This window comes from Macroventuria anomochaeta, assembly GCF_010093625.1.
Source record: "Macroventuria anomochaeta strain CBS 525.71 unplaced genomic scaffold BU25scaffold_5, whole genome shotgun sequence".
Classification (NCBI taxonomy): Eukaryota; Fungi; Ascomycota; class Dothideomycetes; order Pleosporales; family Didymellaceae; genus Macroventuria; species Macroventuria anomochaeta.
This window is the reverse complement of record NW_022985366.1, coordinates 164982-183751: the sequence shown is the minus strand read 5'-3', so window position 1 is coordinate 183751 and position 18770 is coordinate 164982. Positions and strand designations below refer to the sequence as shown.

Genomic DNA, 18770 nt, shown 5'->3' with positions numbered 1-18770 from the left:
CTCGAACAAGTTGATTGCTGGAATGTTTCGCTTACCTGTAAGCATCTTAAAGAGCTGACAGAGACCGAGCTATATCGTGAGTATAGCAACCCACATCTGCATAATTGTGCTGTGGCCAAGTTCGTGCGCCGATTAGTCCAAAACCCGGAGTTAGCGAAATATGCCAAACAAATCAACGTGAAGGGCTGGGAAACTCTCGATGGTCCGCAAACAGGCAATTACGAGGCTTCGACAGCTCTGAGTGGGATCGCAACAACCAGGGAGGAGAAGATTGCCGAGTTCGATCGGTGGCCTGCCCAAAAGCCTATGGAAGCTGAACATTACCGCCTCACCAAAGCTGCGAAGAATACTGGCATTATCAAAGGAGTGTTTTCTTACGAGGCAGTGAGTACAATTATCAGCCAAGTCAGGTCGATGATATCAGCTGATATCCCCAATGACTTGCTTTGGTTCGACGATGCTCTCGGGGACGATGTTGCCTCACAGACTATATCGTACGATCGCAAGTTCTACTAGCTGCTTCGTGCTGGTATCGACGATGCATACGTGGTTCTTCTCATGGCACTGCTTCCTAGTTTGCGCGATATATTTCTTGGAGGCGTGGACAATGGTTAGGCTGCGTTGGAATTGCATCGGCCTGTCCATGCATTCAAGGCTCTTCGAATTCTGAGAGTTGGCTGCATGGATATGCAAGATGCCTGGGCATCGACTAACTTCATAGCACATTGGCACAAGCCCCTCTGAAGGCGTTACGTCTGCATAACGCCAGCTCCTGGTGTCAGCAAGATCTAGACAATCCGAATCGACCTGTTACACTGAGATTACCACCGGCAGTACTTCACCTGACGACGTTGGGAAGGGACAACTGCTCTTTACGGATGTCTGGTATGCAAACTCTTTTAAATGTGACAACCTTATCGCGATCGCCCTTCTACTGGACTGGCAACGAAGACACAGGTCTCCACAACTTCACCAGCCTCGAACTTATTGAAATGTTGGAACCCTCCAAAGATACGCTGGAGGAGCTGTATCTGGAGATTGTATACTACTGGACAGACTTCGAGGAAGAAGGCCGTCTGACCACAATGTTCCAGTTCACTGCACTCAAGGTGCTCCACACGATCCCGGAAATGTGGGGATGTCTCATGGACGAAGAGCATGACTACCAGCACGATCTGTCTTGGATGACATCCTGCCTACATACAAGCTTCCCGAGACGAAGTGGGATGGAGCCAAATACACCATCATTGGTGCAGAAAATACTCACGGGTTTCGAACGAACTTTTCCAATAGGTCTGCAGAAGATGTCGAGGCAGAAGAGAACGATGACCCTGAGCTACGGGAACTGGAGTCCGACATTGAAAGCTTACTGCGTACGAGGCGGAGGTACCGCATCAGCACTGAAACCTTCTCGCATTCTCCGACTGTCCTACCTTCACGTATCGAAAGCGTCAGCATGACGTGTCGTCCTTTCTAGGCGCAATACCTCGACTGCTGAATCCGAGCACCGAGCTCATACTCTGTATCGCATCTTTTCTCGATGCAGTGGACCTAGTCAATGTCTCTCACATGTAAGCACATTATTGAAACCACGGAATGCGAGCTATTCTGGCAGTATAACAATCTGAAACTCAAAGGGCTCCCTTTAGCTGAGTTCGTGATCCGGATCCTGAGGAAGCCGAAGCTTGCAAAGAACATCAAGCGGCTGGAGGTCAAAGACTGGGATACACTTTCGAGCCTAGGTCCTGACAACTTTGAGCGAAGGGAAAGTCCGGAGAACTATGATCATTCAGGCATGAGCGTGATGGATGATAAGGTGACTGGGTTCGACGACCAACGAACTCGGAACCGGGTCTCAGAACCCACCGAAGAGGAGTACATCTTATGTGCTAAAGCAGCAAGACCAGCAGGGATCATCAAGGATAAATCGTCTCACGAAGCCAAGAGCTTTATCATAAGAAAGTCTGATCAATGTTGTCAACCAATTTCGCAGTAAGGGAACAGTGGTACATGCACCTTTTTGACGGTTCGATTGCTACACATGATGTAAGGTACGACCGCAAGTTCTGTCAGCTACTCCAAGCCGGTATGGAAGATGCATATGCAGTCTTGCTTTTGGCCCTGTCTCCCAACGATCATCTTGGGAGGATCGAGTACGATCCGAATCACACGCTGGGCTGGCCACGTTCTTTCCATGGGTATAGAACGGTGTGGTGATTTATAATTGGAACCATGGATCACCAGGCCACTTGGAGCATCAGTCACGCTAACACTATGCTCGAACTTGCATCGCTTGAAGCGCTTCATTTGCAAGGCGCTAGTTCTTAGTTTCAGGATATCTATGGAGACTTGAGCGAGCAACAGAGACTTTGTCCGTTGTCGTGCAGCCCAAATCGCTACGATTAACCAAGCTAGAATTGGATCATTGCGTCATTACAAAGACAGAAACGAAGGCTCCCCTATTGGTGTGCCCTCAACTTCAATCTCTACTTTACTGGACCGGAACTGAGAATACAGGCCCATACAACTTTACTGTTGCCGAGCTTGTCAAGCTCCTCGAGCCAGAGAAAGCAACGACGAAGGCACTAACAACTCCAGAGTCCAGGTCCGTAGACCAAGGGCAACCGCACCACTCGAGGCTGAGAAGGATATCTTGAGGGTATTGAAACACCATGTTGATGAGCATGGGCGATTTCCGGATCGAGCAGCAGTTGAAGCCTTCATCCTCAACAAAGCCCACGACTTTTCTCAAAGCAACTTGGAGCTCTCCTTGCAGTTCATCAGACTATATGCGAAATCTAAAAGGCGCCTTAGAGATGCTCCAAGTGTCGCATGGCATCTTCAGAGCTATTTGTGGTCGTGCATTACAGAAGGTCTAGTAGCCCGCAACCTATGTAATACAAGAACCGCTCTTGGGCATTCTCATCCGCAACTGCGTCCGCTTACATGGAAGGATAGTTCTTTTCGGACTTTGGTATCGGGTTTGGATGCTTTGATATGCACCTACGAGTCTTCTCGACCTCAGATGAATTAGCAATTACTAGCCCTCGATTGGGTTCATATCGACGTACAATTCAGGTGGTCTAAGGTGTGATTAGGTCCGAAAATATTTATTCATGCGAGAATGGCGTCGACGTATCCCCCGGCACCGAGGTTGCATCGATCCATGATAACACAGGAGATGATGCATGTTCGAATGACGTAGATCTCGCTTGTAATGAAATGCGCTGAAGTCTGCGAAGTGAAGTACGCGGATACGGGATGAGAGAATCGACAAGCTGTCAAGGTGCGAGAGGCAACGGTGGAGCCTGCAAGCTCCAAGGATAAATAGCGCATTTCCTCCATCATTTGTTTCTGTTTCCCTTCTCCCCACAACAGCGAGACTCTACACCTTCTGCTCCGAAGGTCGATCCTTGACTGATACACTACGCTGTTGACTCTCCAAGGCCATGACACTTGCTAACCCTCCATAGGTACCATCTTCACGCTGCATTGCGACTCTTGTACTGATCGATAACAGGCTGAGCCAACCATGGGCGACAACAGATCCGACCTGAAGCGGAAGCGCAGCAAAGATGTCACCACGAGCCGCAAAGCCAGCAAGCCCAAATTGTCCAATATCATGTCCAGCTTGCAAAAGCATGTAGACGAGCATGGCTAATTCGCAACACTGGCAGACCTTGAAGCTGCAGCGCTCGTTCTCTTGTGTGAGCTCCATGCTATCGAAGAAACTAAAGACACCAACGGTCTGCTCAAGGCGGTAAAGTTCAAGCGCGAACCTTTTTCTTCGATTTATTTGTGCCAGTAATGGTTGTCTCCTTATATGAGCGACTATGAAAGTGCGCAGCCATACGTAGAGAGACTAAAGTTCGCTCGCGATTTTGCGGAGGTTGCGGTCTCATGCTCGATTGTCAATCTCAAACTCGATAACCGTTCTCCAGCAGACTACCGAGGAATGTCAAGCTGACAAGGAGCCGTTACTACACTCTCTCGACCACCTCCGTTTCGACAGCTTCAAATCCACCATCAAGTCCGGCTGCCTCCAGCATCTTCTCTCGGAAGCGCACAAGGCTCTTATCAAACCGTTCGGAGGGAATCGCGAAAATGTGCAATCCAGGAAGTCTCGTCCACCTTGGGCCACATTGGAGGCTCTCACAGAGGCGGCTGCAAAGTTTCCACGCCAAGCGGCTTTGCCACAAAGATCAAAGTGATTAGACATATGACTCAAGATCTCTGGGCTGAACACATCGAAGATGTCTTAAGAAGCATCGAACATGCGAGAGCAAAGCTTGAGCAGATTTAGCTCGGTAAGTGAAGGCTCGTATACCAACATTCCCACAACGCGATTAAGGCTGACTCGACACAGTAGTCATCATGGGCAGCTGCTCAATGAAAGACTTCCTTGATCCCCCTTTAAAAGAGTTGTGTGGCGGTTGGGAATACGCATGAACCACGGATTGAGCTTCCAGGTGGTTTTCGGATATGTACGGATACATGCACATCGTAATACACCCCAAGATGGGCGCGAGACAAAGCTTCACAAGAAATGGAAATAGAAGCTTTACCCTTTAAAACGTCCCAGCTGTCAGATTAGTAATGCTTCGAAAGATGCTCCAGCTCCAAAGTTGAAGACATCCGCCATCAACGTATCCCAGTCCTCCAAAAAGCCCGCTGACTGCTGGAAGTCCATGTTCAAAAAAGGATCAGCTTCATCTTCAGTCTGCTTGTACCCCGCCAACTCCTCAAGCAATGGCATGCAACGATCACTTGCATCCTCTGCTGCCTTGACAAGGATTGGCGGCATATCATCCTTACTGACGTTCCGTTCGAGCGCGTCAATCTGCGCAGACAATATGCTGAGTAGCATGTATCCTTTGATGCCCGTCTCACCAGCTCTGATGCAATGAAGGTACCAGTCTGCGGCATCTTCGACTATGTTGACAAGATCAGGCCGTACGTTGACTTCGCTGATGCTGTCCTCTCGATGCAAAGCGCGTAGCTCGACACTTAATAGAGAGGCTGATTGAAAGGCGAAAGCGCGGAAGAACCCAGAGCCGCACCTGCAAAGTCGCGGAAGATCTCCTTCCGTATATGGAAACGATGGATTGCTGGTGATGGCACGAGATGAGCCCGCTAGTGACCAAAGCTTTAGCGACGATTCGACCACACGTTTCCTTGTATATGCGTATGTAGCTTCATGCAATGATGCCGAGAAAAACGGTACGTGGAGAGACGACGTATAGCGATGTAAGACGAAATCGACTGCTTGCAGCTCAAACTGCGTAGGCGTTGGCCCTGCATTAGTAGAGTATGATTGAAACTTGTGCCGTAGGTCTTTGTAGGCCGAACGGAGATCGCGATCTAGTCTAAGCGTTTCGTCATAGGTTCCACCAGAGAAGAGATCGTTGAGAAACTTCACCACGGTGAGGCGAGCTGGCAATGTTTGTCTGAGAGCTATTGCAATGGAACTTTGGGTGTAGTAATTTGATGCCATGGCTGTGGGTATTGATGCGTCCAGATCAACATCATTGAAATTTCCAGGCGGCTGCGTGTCGAACTCCTTCAGCGAGATGAAGCAAGGCCCACCAGAAACGAGACTGGATTGTAGTGAGATTTCAAGGATGGTGTTCCAGATCCGTCGTCTCATCTCAGCATCGAGAGTCGACATGTTTTGTAGCTGAGCTGGATCTTTGTGCAAGCCCATGTATACTGCAGATCGCACCACAGCGCCAGCAGAGATCCAGATTAGCTCGCCACCAACGTCGACGAGCTCGCGGGCGAGCAGTATGAGAATGTTGTTCTGCAAGAAACATATACCAAGCTTGGACTTAAAGGCTGGTGACATGAGCCAAGATTGCGCCTCGTAGACCCAGCGGGTGGCTTTGATGCGCATGGAAAACGTTGAGTCGTATAGCGTTGCACCAATGGCCAGTATCAGCTTCAACTGCACCATGAAGCCGGTGCTGGGCTGTGAGCCAGTCTCCCAGATAGCTTCGTATTCCTTGCGGAATGTGGGTATGTGTACGATGCGATACAGTGTCTCGATCGTGCGAAGGTAGCCGTCCACAAGCACGTCACAGACATTTTGGGGAGGTATGTCCTTTGTGGGTGCTGTCGGCCACTGCGGTGCGCGCTGTGCTTTGATTGTTCGCGCCAACATTTTCGCTCGCTGTACGTCAGAAAGTAACTTCGAGGATTTACTCCTCATGTGGGGTTCGATCATCTCGATGATATCCCGGAAGAGTGTAAAGCTTGAGATCCAGTGGCTCTGCCCAAATACCCGGTTCTTGTGGGCAACACTGCGGACGACAGCCTGAGCCTGGCCAAAGAGTCGACTTTCTTGGATCACGTCGAATGTTCCTCCAAGCGTAGATTTTATCTGATCTGTACTGTGCGAAGGTAACCAACTCACAAATTTTGGTGTAACCGATGGTGCTGAGGAGGCTGGTGTGCTGACTTGAGAAAGTTGTTCCTCTAGCTCCTGTATTCTTAGCTTCATAGACTCCAGCTCTATCGATGTTTGATCGTTCGATATCGAGGCGGTGTCAGAGCTCAGCGAAGGTAGTGAGGTAGCATGTTGGGCGCCCGGTGCAGGCGCAATCGCAATGTGGTGGCCAGGCACTGGGTGTGGATTGGTCTCGTACACACATAGTGCATTTCTTGAGCGAACACAATTACTGCAAGGCGATTCCTTGTTGCAACGTATCTTGCGGCGTCTGCACAGGGTGCACGAACTAATGGAGCGTTTAGCTTTGACCATCGTAGCCTTGTAGGTGACTGTCCGTTGAACTCACATTGCAGGCCGCCTCCGTCTTCGAGGGGTCTCCGTCATGATGGTCTTGGAGCTTGAAGAGATGAGACAAGCAGGAGAGGAGCTGCATAGAACAACAGGAAAGCGTTGACATTGGAAAAGCCATAGGCGTGCGAGCATCCAGTCGTGACTGCCTTATGTCCAATCGCTGTGATTGGCCCGTTCACCGATATCTCCGATTGGCTAAGGTATCCCCGAGTGCGGGACGCCTGAAGTATGCAGCTCATCATCACCAGCACCAGCCTGCTTTTGTCAGCGCCAGTTTGAGTTGAACCTATCGTGCCGTGAGTAGCTTCGAGCTATTCGACTCCGTTTGCCGGTAGGTAATGTGCTTATTGGTGCGCTGCAAGAGCAATAGGAGGTGACGCATGTATGGTTTGTACTAATTCATATTGACTAGAGTTGAACTTCATCCGTATAGAATTGAGACCAAATGGTTATCGACAGCGCCGAACGAACATCCAAGGGTGTGACCAACCTCCAAGTCCATTCGTTACCACGCATGTTGGGCGCACATTTGCAGGGCAAGCCTGGCAAGCTCATCTTCTTTCACAACTTCGATCGACTGCGTGTGTGAGATCCTCCCTCCGTCACCATACATGCAGTGGAGTCGTTCGTGCAGGTCGCGTGACCATGCTCACTTCACGCGCTGATAGGCTCATAGGTGTTGTGAGCTTGGCGGTTGGAGAAGAGGTAGTAGATGATCATGCCGACGACGGGGAAGAGGAAGACAACGAGGGCCCAGATGACCTTGCTAGAAACAGGGCGGTTCGACTTGAAGATTTCAACTGTGGCACACATGTCAGCTCAGACGCAGGGGAGACTGGTAGTCAAACTACACAAGAGAACTTACTCCATGCAATGATGTCGAGGACGAGGACAATGAAACCGACGATACCGCCACCTGTGTCAGCTTTAGCAATGTATCTCTTTTGTTCGATAGATAACCCCACCTGTGCCAGCTTGCCACGGTTTGGCGCTCTGAACGGTAACTGGTGCAGCCTCGACGAGGAGGAACATCGACAGCTGGAGAAGAGCAGCGAGAACGTAGTTGAACATTTTGACGGTGATTTAGAAGTTGAGACCGGTGTCTGTAAGGTGTTCGGCTTGAGTGCTACTGTCGTGATAGAAGATGTTGGTGTTGTGACTGCCCGGTTTTGGGAAGCGGGGGCTTGATTTTGCGCTCGTGCACGGTCCAATTACGTCATCCCATCACGCTGTTCCTTCATGCATCAGCAGCCTGTTTCCTATCTGAGCTTTACGCTCATCCAAGACAATGCATTCATCCACCAATACATCCACCACATTAAAACCAGCGTCACCTACCGTTGCCTTCACGCTGCCAGTGAAGGAATAATGTTGATGCATCGATCGCCGAACGCTCTCTGGATCTGATATCAAGCTTCTGGAGTGCATCTGCTTGCAGTACTTTCCTGCAATTTCTCGCGCCGGGGCCAGGACTCCAGCACTTAACAAAATATCATTCAAGATCCGCAAGAGGCTGACTTGAGGGCGCTGGGAGGTGACCTTTCATGAACCTCGCACTATGGGTTGAGAGCATGACTCGCCCTCAGATCCTACACGAGAAGACCAGTAACGCGATGGCAGCTCATCGAGCTTTTTGTGTACTGCAAGGGTCGCAGACATGATACATCGTCTTCCAGAAGAAGCAATCGTATGGCCTAATGTCGTCTGATAATGCAACAGGCAGTTGTTGCCTCCAGAAACGTCGAAATGGGTTTCCCTTTGGATCATGCCAGGCCGTCACCAACACTTATATCTGACAAAGGAGGTTCAAGGTGCAAGAAGATGTGAAAACTACCACGAAATCCGAGAGAACAGTTGTCAGCTTACAGAGCAGAGTATTCATAGATTGCTGTATCAGCTGTATGCTAGCTGTATGCTGTCGAACAAGGGAAGGATCTACTGAGATTGAGCCAGTGAGTAGAGTAAGAACCATCGCGTGGGTTGCCAGACTGACAGTGAGTTCCTTGACAAGTTTTAGCCCAGGCCCCGTCAAGTCACCGGTCGCAGCGCCTGCGATGCACTATCCTGCACCTCGTCCCTTACTGGCTGTTACCACTCGTAGAATTGGCAGTCACCAAACGCTCGTCTCGACCTTCATTAGCACTAATTGCACGTCTCGACCCCAGCAAGTGGATCACAGCTCAGGCAGAAGGCACAAGCCACGGATCACACTGAAGGAATACTGCTGTCGCGCTTGCAGAGCATGTCGGTGGACGCAGTTTCCAAAAGCAGAGGGCGAAGGCGGAGAAACAAGGCGGCTGCGCATATCTCATATAAGCGGAGCAAAGCATGGCTTACATCACAAAGCACGCAGGACCAAAAGCACCGTTCGTTGTTGAAGCATCGATACCTGAGATGGCGCAAACGCGGACCTACCGGATACACTACGCTTGTACTCTGCTGCTGGCGTTCCTCACTGACTGCTGGATGGAGCGATTACGAGCTTGACTTCGCCAGCGCATCAGTTCAATTCGATATTGTCATCCATTCTTCATGACTACTGGCGGGTCCCATCCGAGCAACCCCCCGGTCATCCATCCCATCTTCTCCGCACTCAGCCACTTGAGATCCCGTCTACTTTATGGGGTTGTCATAAAGATGGGGAAGGTGTATCGTGCTCTCAGCTGTCTGCCTTGTTTGTCCGTTAAAATAGGGTTGGTCCCGAGAACGGCGCGAATGGCTGAGCTACGAATGGTTAATGACCCATGGTAACTTCCCGCCGTTAAGAGCTTAGTCTAAGGTGCAAAGCCTAGGCAGGGTGAAGCTTTTCATGGCGTACCTGTTGACCGGTAAGCGGAATGTCTTGGCAGATGGAGCGACTCGACGGGTGCAAGCTACCGTACTGGTAATGTCAAGGAAATGAGCTCCTTAATCGGAGAGGAGCAACATTGGCCCCTGTCTAGCAGACAAGCACTATCTGGAGATGAACACCAAGCTTTCATTTCGGGTTCATATCCGGAAAATGTGCGACACAGCAAACGACAACCACCAATGGCATGAGCTGTGCATGACTGACAACCCTCTCAGCTCCTGCCGTACGATGGCGTTCGAGTTGATAACGAGATATCACCAATTGAGTCTGGGTTTCTCGTAAAGGAGCACGTCTGAAGCCGCACGAAAGGCGACGTCGATCGCGATGCTCTCAGTGGCAGTGAGGTCTTGCGCTTGGAGATGTGATCCATCAAAAATCAATAGCTTCACTCGGTTCGAGAGCCTGACTCGACTGGCGAGCAAAGAACTGGGCTGCAGCTGAGCGAGCATTCCCTCCTTGGCATACTAGTACTAATGACCAACAGAAAAAAGGCGTGCCGAATAATCTCGTCATGATGCCAATGATGCAAGTCGTATTTTTAGATGGCCTGACACTACTGTACAGAGATGCGGGAAGTAGTGTACCTCGAGACAGGTCGAGTATGCAGGTCTACAGCTACTGTAAGCATGTTACTGCAGTGCCAGTCCCGACTGTTGCAAGGCGGAGAAGGTCCATCTGATATCACGAGCTAGTAAAGGCGCTGAAATTTGTCTAGGTACTTCATATCCACTCGAAGAGACGGAGATTAAATCGCAATCCCCCCGATCACCCTAGAGCAGATGTTGGGTGAAAGCATCGTGCACGTGACAAGCACTATCACCAATGATCCGGGAATTTACGAAGATCATCTTGCTGGATATAACTGAGCCGATATACTGCACAGACTAAGCCTTGCAAACCATACGCGTTTTGGCTTCGCGAAGTTTCGAGTTGCCGTCCAGGTTTGGATGTGTCATGTTAGGCAAGAGCTGCCCAAGCGCTATCCCGTCTCACGTCTGGGGAAGTACCTTGCTGACCTCTCAGCGACTGTTCACTTTGTTAGATTGGATATATTTCGCCCATAGTGGCTCGAGGCGTGAGACTACCCGACCTGGAGATGGTCGAGGTAAATGCTAGGCTGAGCTTAGCTACATACACATTGGTCTGATGGCCTTTGTACTCACCGAATCCCCTCCTTAATAGCAGTACAATACTGTTTTCCTATGACCGCAAACGCAACCCTTGCAACAAGTATCTTCAGGTGATCCCTAATATTCAGTCCCCGCAGCGGATAGTTTCGAGCAGTATGCAGGGTGCATCAGCCCTGCCCGGCAACATGCTAATCATTCACCTATATCCATGTGCAGACTGCTGGATGTATGGCGTATCCATCGATGCCAGCAGCTGATCTTACACAAATGTAAAAGAACGACGGTTAAGGCTGACTGTCAAACTCAGATTCACGCTCCTGTCGAAACGTTCCGGACAACCACGGTTTTTCGTCTCGTCAGCTCTGCTGGTTCTACCATTTGTGTAGCTAGCGTATCTCAATTATACATGACGTTTTCCAGAACTAAGGGAGGTAGTAAGGCTGAATTTGCCTGAGCCTCAAAAGCTTACAAGTACTTATAGAACTATAACGCAGTTTTGCTAGTTCAGACGATTGCTCACGAGATGTTGAAGAGATCCGGAGCTCAAATTTCGGATTAGATACTGGCAAACTCCTCTGTTTTGCGAACATTGTAGCCATCAAGAGACATCATGACAGTAGCTTTTGTCTTGCTATTATCGCTGTGGGACATCGGTATGTTTAAATTTTTGCTGAGATTGGTAGGCGCCTGGAAGCTTGCGAAGGAACGCGCAGTAGGTCAGTAAGGCAAGTTTTTCTCCTGTACCGATGTGCAGGGCGACATCTGGAGGTCCGAATAGATGCGTGTACACCGCGCTGAGACTGTAAATGTTGTTGGCGGGGCGCTGCTTTAGAAGGTGCTTGGCCAGCTCGTGAATTTTTGCAGGCTGCAGTCTTCTTTACGACTTCTTTCTAGCACCCTTGTTGCTGATAGCCACCCTATGTAAAAACTCTGGCTTGTTGTTGCTTGTGACAATCTTCAGAAGGATCTGTAGATCAACGGTCGTCTGGTAAGAGGTGAAGTCCTCTCCCACAGCCAAATAACCCTCCACTCCGTACTTCTTGTGGAAAGCCGATCGTGCGCTATACTTGCTTAGCAGACTATTGGTACTCCGGAATTATCGGGTCTTACTTTTGTTCATCCAACGGCGTGAATGGAGTTTCGGCGCATTCGTTGTAGGTTTTGGTCATCGTATCGACCGTATGACCGTTGTACTTCACGAAGTTCTCGAGGATAGGCTCTCCGTCCTCGTAATTGCGAATCAAGACTTTATACACAACTGGAAGGACGCCTCGGAAGGAGGTGATGTGCTTCGTGTCTATGGTGCACGAGACAGCCCTCTGTTCCGGTATGAGATCCTCGAGCCACTTCAGCTGTTCGAGCCAGATCTTGTTCGTCGGTACCTGCAGCTTGCTTACACATCGCTTGAGGTCGCGCCCAGTGTCTGCTTGAACTCATCAATCCAGTCGCCGAATTCTGTCTGGAGAGGTTTTCCAGCCTCCGTAGTCGCTGGGTCCTGCTTCAAGATCTCGACTTCCGGCTTGAGTAACGTGAAGACCATATCAATATTCTCCATGGTCACTTTGCCGACATCGAACATGTCGTGGCAGTGCTCGCGGAGGAAGGGAACGATATGTCCGTTCGATCGTCTTCGGTGTCATAGGTATTTGACACGCGCTCGAAGAATTGTTGCGCGTTAGCAACGTGGTGCATGGCGCTGGCAATCGTGAGTGAGGTGGAAACGCTGTGCGGCTGCGAGGATGGCATGCTCAAGGGTTGATGGGCGATGTCGATTCTTGTGAGATGTGTTGCGAGTTACATTTCGCCGGTCGGTGAGCGTTTTGGCGGTGTGAAGGTCAAGATAAGCCTTAGTTTGTAGTTAGCTTCGCTCCGAAGCTAGAGCTCCTCATCCTTGCAAGATTGGATTTAGTTCTTTTACTGCCTACGAATTAATAAACGCGCTGCATATCTACCTTGGACACCTCCTAAATTGCTGGTAGTAGACATACGCGTTAGGCTTGTAACGCTGGTTCTTAGGGAGCTTGTTCCCAAGACACATACCATACAAGATGAGCGAGTGTCAAACAAGGGCAAGTATAGCTTGGAATATAGGTAGTGTTTGGAGACTACAATATATGCTGGGCATCATTCGCCGATACAATAGACCCAGTATACGCTGTTGAATGCCTCGTCCTGTGAGCTCGGGTGCACGTATGAACTGTTGGATATTTCACTCGTTTCGTATAAGTGTATGCATAGTCAAGGAAACCTACTCTTCCGCCTCCCCTCATCCAATCACCAACGCCCACCTACCTCTTCAAAACCTTCCCCGGCAACAGCGCCGTCGTAACCACACATCCCAGCGTCACGCCACCCGCAAGATACAATACACTATTGACATCCCCCTTATCATCCCTGCTCCTCGCATACAAATGCTGCGCAATCAGCGGACTTACAATACCAAACAATCTTCCCCAAAAACTCGCCACACCACACGCTGTCCCGCGAATCGGCGCCGGAAAAGCCTCAGGCGTCCACCCGTACAGCACAGCGTTGAACATAGACTGGAAGAAATACTCCATAGCGTTCAAGCCAGTGTTGGAGGCTGGGCTGTTGACCGTGCTGAACACGAAGATGCTGACGGACATGAGGAGAGACGAGACGATCATGGTGTACTTCCGCCCGATGTTGGGGGTCCGGTAGAGCAGGGAGCCGAGGAGGACGCCGACTGTGCCGGGGAGGTAAATCAGGATGTAGGAGCGGTAGGTATAGTCGAGGGAGAGGTGAAGTGCGCCGTTCTTGAGTGCGATGATGCGAGGGAGGTAGGAGCCGGCGACGGTGAAGCCGGTGAAGTCGCAGATATATGTCAGCCAAACGAGGGTGGTGAGGCGGATCATCTGTGGTGAGGAGAAGAGGATCTTGAAGCGTGCAAGCTCGAGCTTAATGCTGTCTGACCAGGTAGGCAGCTCATCCTTCGAACTGTCGCCGCTTAGGGTGGAACTGTGCTCCCGCTCCACAGCTTGAAGCTGTTCGAGTACCAGACTGCACGTTGTCCCGTTGTATAGCGCGATGCTTTCTAGCACTTCGATTGCCTGTGCATCTTTGCCACGATAGAGCAGGAATTTTGGCGACTCCTGGAAACGGAAGATCACTGATCGTAGGACGAAGACTAGCAATGTGAGAGCGCCGAGGATGTACCTATCACGTATCAGTATCTGTGGTGATAAGGTGGAAAAACTGGTTTACACACAGTAGATACCTCCACCCCATGTTGGCATCCTTCCTGCAGCAGGCCACGTCTACATCAACGTTCTTGCATGAAGGCAGTGGGCCTGCTTCCGAGAAGTTCGGCGAGCAACTGTGGACGGGTATGAAACCATAGGCCATGACACTGCAGATGACGACGCCGAGAGGCTGAAAGATGGAGAGGAGCGGGAGAAGGTAGCGCCTGCTCTCCGGAGTGAACTCGAGCGTGATTGTCGTATCAATCGGGATGTTGCCGCCAACGCCGAAGCCGGTCAGAGCAGTGAGAACAAGAATGGTGTTATAGTCGTCGGGTGTGCCCAGACACATTCCAAATATGCAGGCAATCAAGACTGTAAGGTTAAAGGCCCAACGTCTGCCGATGACATCGACTAGAATGCCCCAGACGAATGCACCAGCTGTGAGCCCCACAGAGAAGGCCGTGGACAGCTTTCCAGTCTCGTTGTTCCCAAAACCCAGCTCTTGTTGAAGTGGAGACAGGATGAGGCCAAAGGCTTGCGCCCACATCAGGTCGATGAGATACCCAAGACCGCACAGTGACCAGATCATCCACTGATAGGAGCCCATGCCGAATGCATCCATCTGCTTGTCCACAAGCAGACACTTCTTTTCGTAAAGTGTAGCATTGTCCCCAAACTCATCTTTCGACGACTGAGAGTTATCAGTGTGGCTCTTGTTGTCAAGTTCGCTGACTTCCTTCTCAATCTTGTCCAGTATTGCGGCCATCGATGGTGGAAACGTTGCATTGTCAATGGTGCGCGATGAGGAGCCAGAAGCCTCTGGTGGAAGGAGAGGCTCATTCTCACTCATTTGTTGCGACGATGGACTGAAGTTTTGCTTTCCCAAAATTGACAATGAACCACTCCTCGCTGGGTTCATCACTGCCGGGTCCACCACAGTATGCTGTACCCAAACGTCAACGACGCAGCTAGCTCGCTTTCGGCAGGAGCTTAGCGGGATGCAGTAAGACAGCCGCTGATTTGGTGAAAGCTTCCGCTGTCAGAGATCTGCGTTTGAGTAACTCCAAGCGCAGCGGGCATCAGTCAATCCAGTGTGTAATGGCAGACCCTTTAGTTGTCGCAGTTGCGATAGAGACGTGCCGGTAAATCGAGGAGGTCACTGTAGAGTATCAAGGAAACCAAGATTGCTGACGTCGTACGGAACGGAATTGCGACAAGTCCAAAACGTAGGTAATTGGGATAGAGGTACTGAGATAAAATACCTGGGAAACAGAGAAGAACGAGCAAAGCTGCAGCAGTGACAACTATCAACACGGCCCAAGGCTTACCTCTTATACCTGTTCACCCGTATCTGTTGCGGCAAGGGCTACCCTCAACACAGGAATGCACCCCGCGATAAGGCATCGCCCGCGAATCCTACCTGAAGGAAGACGCTCTCCAAGCACTAAGACGGCCCTGAGCGGGTCAGACAGACGTTGAGCAATCCACAACTGCATGGGACTTGCATGCGCTGGGTCGAAATAATGGCATTCTATGGTTGTAACGCTTCAAACAATGTGCGAGGCTGCAAGCTAGGCCCACGTGAAGATGCGCAACATGCAAGGCTGCCGTCATCCCGTGTGTGAAGGATGCCTCAGGATGCAGAGGGGTGCAGTTGTGATGGGTGACGGGCCAATGGCCGGGAGGGCCCCTCTTTTTGCGCGCTAGCGCCGGAGCGGCAGAGAAAGGCGCCGCAAATCTCAGAACTTTTTCTGGACTTGGGCGAAGCAGGCAAGAGCGACTCGAAATTCAACAAATATACCTATCCAGATGGCACCCCGTAGAAAGAAGCAGCGTCTCTCGGAGGAAGGCGCTAAGGCCGTCACCGCCACTGTCGACGTCGAACAAGCCGCCAGTGCACCAACAAATGACCGCAAGTCGAATGCCCGCAGACAGCTCTTCGTTCGCAGTCTCGCGAAGGAAGTCACGACCGAGGCACTCACCGAATTCTTTTCTGACTCTTACCCAATCAAGAACGCGCTCGTTGTTCTCGACAAGGATACCAAGGAATCGAAAGGTTACGGTTTTGTCACATTCGCCGATGTCGAAGATGCACAGCGCGCACTCGAAGAGCTTGATGGCGCAAAGCTGCAGGGCAAGAAGATCCGTCTCGAGAGCGCCGAGGCAAGGCATCGCGAGGATGGAGTTGAGGGCAAGGGCCAGAGGTTGAAGGCGGAGCGCGAGGCGCAAAAGAAGGAGAATCAGACGCCCAAGCTGATTGTTCGCAACCTGCCGTGGAGCATCAAGAAGCCCGAGGATCTTGAGAAGCACTTCCGTAGTTTCGGCAAGACGCACTTCATAAACCTGCCCAAAAAGCCTAACGGCGAGCTGCGAGGTTTTGCCTTCGTTGCTATGCGTGGCAAGAAGAATGCCGAGAAGGCATTAGCGGAGCTCAACGGCAAGGAGATTGACGGCCGGCCGATTGCCGTGGATTGGGCTGTGGACAAGGATGCATGGCAGACACTGCAGAAGACCGAGCAGGAGGGTGAGGAGGCAGAGGATAAGAAGGATTTGGATATGGAGGATGCTAATTCTGACGCCGAGTCGAGCGAAGAGCCGTCAGACGACGAATCCGAAGAGGACGGTAGCGAGGACGACAAAGACGACAGCAACACTGACTATGACGACGAAGACATTTCAGACGACGAAGAGGGCGGTGTCGAGCTTGAAGAGCCCAAGCCACAGCGACCAAACCACGTCCTTTTCATCCGTAATTTGCCCTTCACCGTTGACGACGACAGCCTCAAGGAGCATTTTCAGCAGTTCGGCGCCATCCGCTACGCCCGTGTTGTCGTCGACCGTGACACCGAACGACCCAAGGGCACAGGCTTCGTAGCTTTCTTCAATGAGGAGGAGATGATCAACTGCCTGAAGGGCGTACCAAAAGTCACACTGCACACCAAGAACGTTGAGCGCAAAGACGGCGCAACCATCACAACGACGCACTCCGTCCTCGAAGACGCCGACGCCGATCCCACAGGCAAATACACCATGGACGGGCGCATCCTCTCGCTCAGCCGCGCCGTCGACAAGAACGAAGCCACCCGCCTGACTGCTGAAGGCGCCGCGAACCGCTTTAACCGCGACAAAGACAAGCGGCGCCTCTACCTCCTCAACGAAGGCACCATCGCCTCGAACTCGCCGCTATACTCGCAACTCGCGCCCTCGGAAGTTAAGATGCGCGAAGACAGCGCGACGCTTCGTAGAAAGCAGATCCAAGAAAACCCCTCCCTCCACCTCTCTCTCACCCGTCTCTCCGTCCGCAATATCCCCCGCTCCATCACCTCGAAGGACCTCAAACAACTAGCCCGCAAAGCCGTCGTCGGGTTCGCCGAGGACGTAAACAACGGCAAGCGGCAACGACTCAGTAAAGCCGAAATAGCGCGCGGCGGCGAAGAAATGGTCATCGCGGAGAAGATCCGTAAGAAGCGTGGAAAAGGTATCGTCCGGCAAGCCAAGGTTGTCTTCGAGACCGAAAAGGGTTCGAAAGTTGGAGAGGAGACAGGTGCGGGAAGGAGTAGAGGGTACGGGTTCATCGAGTACTACACGCACCGCAACGCGCTCATGGGTCTGCGCTGGCTGAACGGGCACGCCGTCGATTACAAAGTCAAAGGCGACGCGCCGAAGAGCAAGAAAGCGCAAAATGAGGCGCTGGAAGACAAGCGGAAACGTCTGATCGTTGAATTCGCAATCGAGAACGCAAACGTCGTTTCGCGCCGGTCAGCCGCAGAAGAGAAGTCCCGCGAGCCGAAGCCGGACAAGGTCGAGGTTGAGTCCGCCGCCGAGGACGACACAAAGACTGGCAAGGATAAGGGCCAGAAGCGGAGGCGCGACTCAAGCTCCGGTGCAGGTCGTGACGCGAAGAAGGCCAAGGGCAGGGATGGCGGCAGCAAGGCGCTAGGGTCGGGCGCGGAAGGGAATAAGCGGCCCGCTGCTGCAGAGGGCGACATGGATAAGGCGAAGTTGGCGCAGCGGACGCGGATTATTGCGCAGAAGAGGATGAAGAGGAAGGCGAACCGGGCGAAGTAGTCTCACATTCTGTATGGATGAGGGGAGGCGCATAGCGATGGCGTTAGTTCAAAGGTTGCTATGATACCGAAAAGAATTGTTTTGGACGTTGAACGTCCTGAGGTCTGTGTACACTGTTTCATGATACTCGTGAGTAGAGCGTGTGGCGTGTCAACCGTGTCGACACAACGTGGACAGACGTTGAAAGTGTGTCTGACGAGAACGGCGTCGATCTGCCCCACTCGACTGCTTCTTCAGGATGTTGAAGTCGTATCGCTAAGCGCTGTTTGCCGTGTGGGAATATCTGCTGTGTAACATGCATGGCCACACTGAGGTCGAGTCCCGTCAGATTGAATTTGCCTCAGGCTGTGAGGGCTGTGCTGTTATGCGGTAACGAGGTCTCTCGTTTAGAGCTTGAGATGCTGTGTAAATTTGCAGCCTGCAACCAGTGCTCAAGTCCAGTTGAGCTTTGCTTGAAATTTTCCCATCATTCACATCATTAATTAGCTTGCCTGCTGGAGTCGATCGTTTTGGTACATACATGGAGCTGATATTTGCTGTGTGCAGACAATCCTTGCATGGTATGGCATATTCATGCCAGTGCTTGACGTTTGATGCTTTCAAAATAAGCTATGGCAAAAGACTTTCAGGACCGGATCTAGTCTAGTCTTCAACGTGTAATGACGAGCAGCTCACAATAGCGCTGCAGCTTCTTCGTTGCAGTATTTCGCGGTGAGTGA

General features: G+C 51.3%; 6 protein-coding genes across 6 annotated transcripts; 2 read left to right on the top strand and 4 right to left on the bottom strand.

Annotated features, from left to right (window-relative positions):
- Positions 1-878: 878 nt before the first annotated feature.
- Positions 879-2217, top strand: BU25DRAFT_418649 (uncharacterized protein; the record flags this gene model as incomplete). Its single annotated transcript, XM_033707885.1, has 3 exons — positions 879-1373; positions 1616-1992; positions 2052-2217. The coding sequence occupies 3 exons, from the start codon at positions 879-881 to the stop codon at positions 2215-2217; spliced, it is 1038 nt and encodes a 345-aa protein (XP_033565188.1).
- Positions 2218-3052: 835 nt separating this feature from the next.
- On the bottom strand, positions 3053-3838 carry BU25DRAFT_222123 (uncharacterized protein). Its single transcript, XM_033701333.1, has one exon. The coding sequence runs from the start codon at positions 3716-3718 to the stop codon at positions 3386-3388; it is 333 nt and encodes a 110-aa protein (XP_033565187.1). The 5' UTR covers positions 3719-3838; the 3' UTR covers positions 3053-3385.
- Positions 3839-4585: 747 nt separating this feature from the next.
- On the bottom strand, positions 4586-6832 carry BU25DRAFT_333947 (putative C6 transcription factor; the record flags this gene model as incomplete). Its single annotated transcript, XM_033702509.1, has 2 exons — positions 4586-6734; positions 6795-6832. 2 exons carry the CDS (start codon positions 6830-6832, stop codon positions 4586-4588), a joined length of 2187 nt encoding a protein of 728 aa, XP_033565186.1.
- Positions 6833-7184: 352 nt separating this feature from the next.
- Positions 7185-7889, bottom strand: BU25DRAFT_407563 (uncharacterized protein). Its single transcript, XM_033705574.1, has 3 exons — positions 7765-7889; positions 7665-7715; positions 7185-7599 (listed from the first exon to the last, which is right to left on the bottom strand). Exons 1-3 carry the CDS (start codon positions 7868-7870, stop codon positions 7454-7456), a joined length of 303 nt encoding a protein of 100 aa, XP_033565185.1. The 5' UTR covers positions 7871-7889; the 3' UTR covers positions 7185-7453.
- A 5179-nt stretch (positions 7890-13068) lies between these two features.
- BU25DRAFT_437573 (MFS general substrate transporter) lies at positions 13069-14749 on the bottom strand (the record flags this gene model as incomplete). Its single annotated transcript, XM_033709011.1, has 2 exons — positions 13069-13957; positions 14010-14749. The coding sequence occupies 2 exons, from the start codon at positions 14747-14749 to the stop codon at positions 13069-13071; spliced, it is 1629 nt and encodes a 542-aa protein (XP_033565184.1).
- A 1009-nt stretch (positions 14750-15758) lies between these two features.
- On the top strand, positions 15759-18098 carry BU25DRAFT_407561 (RNA-binding domain-containing protein). Its single transcript, XM_033705573.1, has one exon. The coding sequence runs from the start codon at positions 15793-15795 to the stop codon at positions 18049-18051; it is 2259 nt and encodes a 752-aa protein (XP_033565183.1). The 5' UTR covers positions 15759-15792; the 3' UTR covers positions 18052-18098.
- Positions 18099-18770: the final 672 nt, after the last annotated feature.